Source organism: Vigna radiata, chromosome 6 (genome assembly GCF_000741045.1).
Source record: "Vigna radiata var. radiata cultivar VC1973A chromosome 6, Vradiata_ver6, whole genome shotgun sequence".
In the NCBI taxonomy this organism is placed as follows: domain Eukaryota; kingdom Viridiplantae; phylum Streptophyta; class Magnoliopsida; order Fabales; family Fabaceae; genus Vigna; species Vigna radiata.
Window position 1 is genome coordinate 6175677 of NC_028356.1, and position 7314 is coordinate 6182990.

General features: G+C 36.5%; 1 protein-coding gene across 3 annotated transcripts; it reads left to right on the forward strand.

Moving 5' to 3' along the window:
• The first annotated feature begins 2634 nt into the window (after positions 1-2634).
• Positions 2635-6881, forward strand: LOC106764129 (pentatricopeptide repeat-containing protein At2g34400). Of its 3 annotated transcripts, none has more exons than XM_022781984.1 (3): positions 2635-3931; positions 4597-5378; positions 6588-6881. In XM_022781984.1, exons 1-3 carry the CDS (start codon positions 3048-3050, stop codon positions 6644-6646), a joined length of 1725 nt encoding a protein of 574 aa, XP_022637705.1. In that variant the 5' UTR covers positions 2635-3047; the 3' UTR covers positions 6647-6881. The 3 variants fall into 3 exon arrangements, with proteins under 3 accessions (XP_022637705.1, XP_014503845.1, XP_022637704.1); XM_014648359.2 differs by having other exon boundaries at positions 2636-3931; positions 4597-6093; XM_022781983.1 differs by having other exon boundaries at positions 2636-3931; positions 4597-5993.
• The last annotated feature ends 433 nt before the right edge of the window (positions 6882-7314 follow it).

Here is a 7314-nt window from a genome sequence, read left to right on the forward strand (position 1 = left end):
TATATATATATATATATATATATATATATTAATGACATTGGGCTTTTCAGTTTTTCTTCACTAATATCTTCAGGGAAGAGCAATGATGAAGAGGGCCCACCATTACTGCCAAAGGAAAAGAGCACTAATGAACCAGAAAATCAACATCTTGAAGGAGCATCACAAAAGATTCCTGCACAAACCACTTATGAAGGAGAAGATGGCTCATCATCGACAAAATAAAAGACCGTAAATGAAGGAGAAAAACTGCATCTTGAGGGAGCATCACGAATGGTTCTTGTACAAACCTCTTCTGGGAAAAACATGAGTGAAGATGGCCCATCATTGGCAAAGGAAAACACCACTAATGATCCAGAAAAAGTGCATCTCAAGGGAACATCACTGATGGTTCCTGCACAAATCTCTTATGTAAAACAACATATCTTCAGACAACCCCAACCCCACAATGTAAAAAGCATCTCCAGATACCAACAAAAACATCACAATATTAAATTCGTTTCCGATGCACTCTCCTCTCAGATTTTCTCTCCAAATTGAATCCCAAATTCAAGTTAATTTAACCCTAAACCCTTAAATCAGATTTCAGAATCTATTTTAAATTTTAATTTTTGTCAAATGACACGTTTCATCACATTTCATTGCCACGTTTCAATACTACAAAGGCCACATTTCCATACATTAACACCTCATCCACTATGCTGAAAAAAAATCACGGCGTTAACTTTTTTTAACGGAAAGGGTCAATTTGATTAAAATTGGCTCTTTTAAGTACCCAATTGGGAGTTTTAATAAAATGGGGATGAAATTGGGAAAGCGCCCCAAAAATAGGGACCATTAAAGGGTTTAAACCTATCAAAAAATATGCATAAAAAGCAACTAAGTAAAATAACATTAAAACATACCTGTTGTGTTCCTTAAATGTTTTACTTCGTTCATCCAGGCCTTTACAAAGTATGCATTGCATGAAATAATCCAAGTATGATTAACCTATTCGAAAAATAAAGGCCACATGAACTGTAGGCATATTGAAGGCGATTGACATAGTCACCAAGTTTTGGTTACTCACAATAACTTGTGGACTGTCCTCAAATGTAAAAAATAAGTCTCTCAGCCTTTTCAAAGCCCAAGTGAAATTATTTTTCCTTTGACTTGATAAGAATGCAAATGTGGCTGAAAGGATAATCTTGTAGACATCTCGCCAATAATCTCAAACAAGGGAAGTTTATATTTGTTTGTTTTGTAGGTCGAATCCATCATCTAAACAATATTAAATGCATTTAAAAATTTCACCGCATCAAGATGTGTTCAAAAGAGGTCGGTAACAACCTCAGATTTGTCGACACACGTGTCAAATGAATGTAGTTATCACAATCAACATCATCATAAGTTGTTGTAGTTCAATTATCGACCCTTTTAGTGATCGTTTGTACGCATACCTTGCGGTGTAGATTTGTTTAATCGTTGTCATATTACGATCATTATTTTATTTTAGAGTTAATAAAATATTTGTAGGTGCAACTTTAGTCTTAGTCATATAAACCAATATTGACTGTTCACTCAGATTTAATATGCAAGCATAAGGGTGACCAATTAAAGTTTCAGCTAAATTGTGGTTATGATATTCTTACATGACCTTCAAGATCCATATATCCCCATTAGAAGGCAGTTTACCCTTTAACCTAAAAAGACACTCACATTTTTTAGTCTTGTATATATTAGGCTCCACATCGATTTTGTATTTCTTATACTTCTTACCTTTTTCATATCCAAACAAGACGATCGTCTTCCTTTCTCGTTCATTAGTAGTTTTGTCAGATCTTACAATAACCACCACAAATCTTATATTATGAGCAATTCTTATCACCTATTCAATTAAGTGATCATGAGAGGAAAATATTTCATTTGTGGTAAAATTATTTGTCAGATCTCCCTCTCGAACTTCTTTTATGAAAGAAGAAAAATCTGATTTAAAGTCAGAGTGTACTTGAAAATCCATTAAAAAATATATTCTTTCACTTTAAAAATTCACCTATAAGACAATATTAATCTTTCAATATCTAATATCATCCATAATTAAATAAAAATATAAAATATTTAATAAAAAAATAAATAATTATTAAATAATAAAAATTCACATAAATAATCATCTATAAAATTTATAATAAATTTAAAATAATAAATAACTTATTCTAATATAATAAACAAATAAAATAATAAAAAATAATTAAAATAATAATAAAATTAGTTCAAAACACAAGTATTTCAAAATCCATTGAAGGCTTAATAAATTTTGATACGTTTGATTTCAAAATTCGTTAAAGGCTTCAACGAATATCAAAATTCGTTGAAGACCTCAATAGATATTGAAATGTGTTTTACCTTTCAACATGTTTCAAAATTCGTTGAGACCTTCCCAAATTTTGATATCTGTTTAAGGTCTTCATTTGAGCATTTTTATGCACTGAGAGAGAAGTTACTCTATCTTGATACACCACCTCTCAGCCATGAAGGGACCAGTAGACCATCTTTACCAACCTCAAGGTCTCTCCACAAACACAAGACCACCTTCATCGGAACCACAAACATACACACTCAAGCCTTCGAGGACACACAAACACAAGAAATTTATCACACCAGAGATATTGAGGACGAGAAATGGAAAAGAATGAAATTGAGAATGAAAGAATATGAACCGAAGGGGTGCACATATACAACCAGTCATAAACAAAGCAGATAGAAAGTGCATGATGCATATAGAAAGTGCAACGCAGTAAATAATGTTTCACCTCCATTTAATTTTTCTCGGGGACATTTTCGAAATTGGAAGGTCCAGGTAGAAGCTCTCCCCAATTCATTGTTATGTAATAAAGTGGGTCCAACAAGACCAGCGGCTACAGGCCGAGCCCAATAAAATACAAGGCCCAGCCCAAGTATACACATGGACAACAATATAATGACTAGTTCATTTCAATCCCCATAGTTTTCTTCTCCATCCCATAAATATGAAAACTAACATAACAGGAAGATTGAAGCTGAGGTAACCGAGGATGCTTGCAGCGTTTGAAAATCCAGGAGTTGGCGGCAACATTGGGAAGTGTTACAAGACAGCGGAATCTCTGGTGTTGCTGGCAAAACAATGTCGGTCGACGAAGACGGTCCAACAGGTTCATACCCAAATGGTGGTGAACTCCATTCACAACCACCACAACCACCTTCTCTCCAAAGCCATACAAGTGAAAAACTTCACCTACGCTTCTCTTATCTTCTCCCACATGGCTCCCCACCCCAACGATTACGCCTTCAACATCATGATCCGCGCCCTCACCACAACCTGGCACAACTACCCTCTTGCTCTCACCCTCTTCTATCGCATGAAGTCCCTCTCCGTCACCCCCAACAACTTCACCTTCCCCTTCTTCTTCCTCTCCTGCGCCAACCTCGCTGAAATTTCCCACGCCCGTGTTGCCCATTCCCTCCTCTTCAAGGTCGGCCTTCACTCAGACCCCCACTCCGCTCACTCCCTCATAACCGCCTACGCGCGGTGTGACCGCCCCGCATGTGCGCGGAAGGTGTTTGATGAAATTCCCCAGAGGGACTTGGTGTCCTGGAACTCCATGATTGCTGGGTATGCGAAGGCGGGCTGTGCCAGGGAGGCTGTGGAGTTGTTTGGGGAGATGGGGAGGCGGGACGGGTTTGAGCCGGATGAGATGAGTCTGGTGAGTGTGCTTGGGGCTTGTGGGGAGCTGGGGGATTTGGAGTTGGGGAGCTGGGTGGAGGGGTTTGTTGTGGAACGTGGCATGGCTCTTAACTCGTTTCTAGGTTCTGCTTTGATCAGTATGTATGCTAAGTGTGGGGATTTGGGGTCTGCTAGAAGGATCTTTGATAGCATGGCTACCAGAGATGTTATCACGTGGAATGCTGTTATATCAGGGTGGGTGAGTTTGTTGTTCAGACTCTTTCTAGTGATTAAGGGTCTATTTGGATATGTGTACCTACAAAAGAAGAAAATAAGAAGGAAAACGAAATAAATTTCCTTACAAGGTAAAATTGATTTAAGTATAAGAGAAAAATAATTTTTTGGAGAAGTTAAATGAGAAAAATTTTACAAATTAGCTTTTATTTAAGTTAATTTTGACTTTTAGAGAAACTATTTACATTTTGTTTTTTATTTTCTCTTCTTATGAATGTTTATAGATAAATGATTCAAATAGACCCTAAGTTATGTGGTTCTATCTTTTGGCTTGTATGAGCATCATCATGTGTATTGACGTATAGGAGTGTCAGGTTAGTAGTGGGTTTAGTCGAGGATGCTTTGTTCTTGTCAAACAAGCACAAACCCTTCAAAATAATACCTGTATAATCCCAAACACTTTGTGGAGACACGGACAATTTGAATGCTTCTGGTTTCATTTTACATGTTTTTTACTTCTATTTTTAATGTTTAATAACAAAATTGATGTGAATAACACGATAATTAGATAAATTATGTCCATACTTTCTAGGTTCATATTCCGATCACTTTTGCAGTTATGAATCTATAGTTTTTTTCCTAAAAATTCATTTTAACTTGTCCTGTGATTTTCACAAACATGTCAGATATGCTCAGAATGGAATGGCGGATGAAGCGATCTCTTTATTCCATGCCATGAAGGACGACAGTGTTAAGGCAAATAAAATTACCCTGACTGCAGTACTTTCTGCATGTGCAACCATTGGCGCTCTCGATTTGGGGAAACAGATTGATGAATATGCATCACAAAGAGGATTTCAACATGATATTTTTGTTGCTACTGCGTTGATTGATATGTATGCTAAGTGTGGGAGTTTGGAAAGTGCGCAAAGAGTTTTCAAAGAAATGCCCCAAAAGAATGAAGTTTCTTGGAATGCAATGATCTCTGCACTTGCTTCTCATGGAAAAGCCAAGGAGGCACTATCACTATTTCAGCGCATGTCAGATGAGGGTGGAGGTGCCCGCCCTAATGACATAACATTTGTGGGGTTGCTTTCTGCTTGTGTGCATGCTGGCCTGGTAGCTGAGGGCCATAGATTGTTTGATATGATGAGCACATTGTTCAGATTGGTACCAAAAATTGAGCACTATTCTTGTATGGTTGATCTTTTGGCACGTGCGGGTCATTTATACGAGGCATGGGATCTAATTGAGGAAATGCCTGAAAAGCCAGACAAAGTTACACTAGGTGCTTTGCTTGGTGCCTGTCGAAGGAATAAAAATGTAGATATAGGGGAACGGGTTATGCGGATGATTCTGGAGGTGGATCCTTCAAATTCTGGGAACTATATTATCTCATCAAAAATTTATGCAAATCTGAACATGTGGGAAGATTCTGCAAGGATGAGATTGTTGATGAGACAGAAAGGTATTACTAAAACTCCTGGTTGTAGCTGGATTGAAATTGAGAATCAGTTGTATGAATTTCTTGCAGGTGATGGCTCATGCCTTGACTCTATAGATATAAGTAACATAATTTATTTGCTCTATGAGGAACTCAAAAGGGAAGGTTATCTCCCAAATGTTGTTGAATAGCTTTTTGAGTCGTGCAGAGCTAAGTTTTGTTTTACTGGAAGTTGCCAGAGCTAGGAAAATTGGGTCAAGTGGTAATTTTGGATATCCATGATTATTGGAATGGGCTCATCGGATAAGTGATCAGACAAGGCAGTTCAGTTAATTTACCGTGAACCTTATTTGTTCTTCTGCTGTGTTGTATTCTTTTGTTGACGAAACTCCAAATAGATCATTTAAAGAGGATGACATTTGGGCATTTGTATCAGCTTGAATGCCGTATAGAAATGAAAAGGAGATTCTCATGAAAACATGTGCTGCACTGCTGTTTCCTTTTGTAGTATCCATCGGCATCTCTGCTTCAAGTTTTGACACTCTTGAGAAATTTTTCACTTTTTTGATTTGGGGAAATATGAAAACAGATTTTTCTTCTGAAGAACAAGACTCTGCATCGATCAGGCAAACATTTGGGGTCAGTGGGATCCAACAACTGATCTTTCTTTTAGGGAAGCAACAGTAGCTCTTCTATATATTATATCAGCAAGAACATACAAGAGTATTTGAAAATTTTGGTACTCCCTGTTTATATTTGATATTGCACAATGGAGGTTTAGTTAGGCATAATATTTGATGACAAAAGCCGACTTACATGGCTGTATTTCCTTAAACACAATTTTGATTGCATTAACTTGTTCCAAAAAGTTTTAAATATGTTGGAAATCATTTTCATGTTACCATTAAAACGTTTCGTTATAAACCATATGTTGTTCCTATGCTTCCCAACCTGTGTTTACATAATACTTCAAGCACTCCTATTGATAATCCCGCTATTTATAGACGTCTCATTGGTTGTTGATTGGGGCTCATGTAATGGATATCCGTCGCTCAACCACTGGATTCTACATTTTCCTAGGCAATTTTTTAGTTTCCTGGAAAGTCAAGAGACTAAAGACAGTCAGTAAATCATCTGTAGAAGTGGAGTAACATGCCTTAACTTCTATTTCTGCTAAAATAGTTTGGTTAAGAAATCTTTTGACAGACTTTCATATTTCTATTCCTCATGCAGTGATCTATTGTGACAACAAAGCCACCATTCAAATTGCCACTAATCCTTCCCATTCATGAGTGTACTAAGCACCTGGGCATTGATCTTCGTTTCATCCGTGAACATGTGGAGAAAGGCACTATCAAGCTTGATCACATACAAAAGCATCACCAATTAGCTGATTTTGATTCAAGAACAAGGGTGATAAGCTGATTTTGACCAAGTCAATTCTCTTGACCAAGGACTATTATGCAATTTTCAAAAATTAAAGAGGGGTTAACGAGTAAAGGAAACAATAAAAAGATATATAGACAACTGTACTTTTATTTTCAATTTTTGTTTTTTTAAAAGGAACAAAGATTATTATCTACATTAAAACACTACTAAAAACAACCTTTCAAATGTTTTTTTTTTCAAAAAAACTCAAATTTTTGTATAAAAACTCAAATTCTTTACAAAAGTAAATTGTTTAATAATGAGTGTTTTTTGAGTTAAGGCTAGTGCAAAGATGACAGAGAAAATGTTTGAGTGAGAGAGATGAAAGAGAAAGGGTTGAGAGGAATGAAGGAGGTGAGTAAGGGTTTGTGGTTTCTTTTTTTAGTTTTGAGAATGAAAATTATTAAAATAAGGCAAGTGTTTTTTATTTCTTTTCAATTGGAGCTAGAGTAGGGATGACAGAAAAAAGGTTGGATTGGAGTGAAAAAGATGAAAGAGAAAGGGTTGAGAGGAATGAGAGAGGTGGATAAGG

Coding starts and splice junctions, on each gene's coding strand:
- LOC106764129 (XM_014648359.2), top strand. CDS start 3,048: ATGCTTGCAGCGTTTGAAAATCCAGGAGTTGGCGGCAACATTGGGAAG. Junction 3,932..4,596: donor TGGAATGCTGTTATATCAGG/GTGGGTGAGTTT, acceptor CAAACATGTCAG/ATATGCTCAGAATGGAATGG.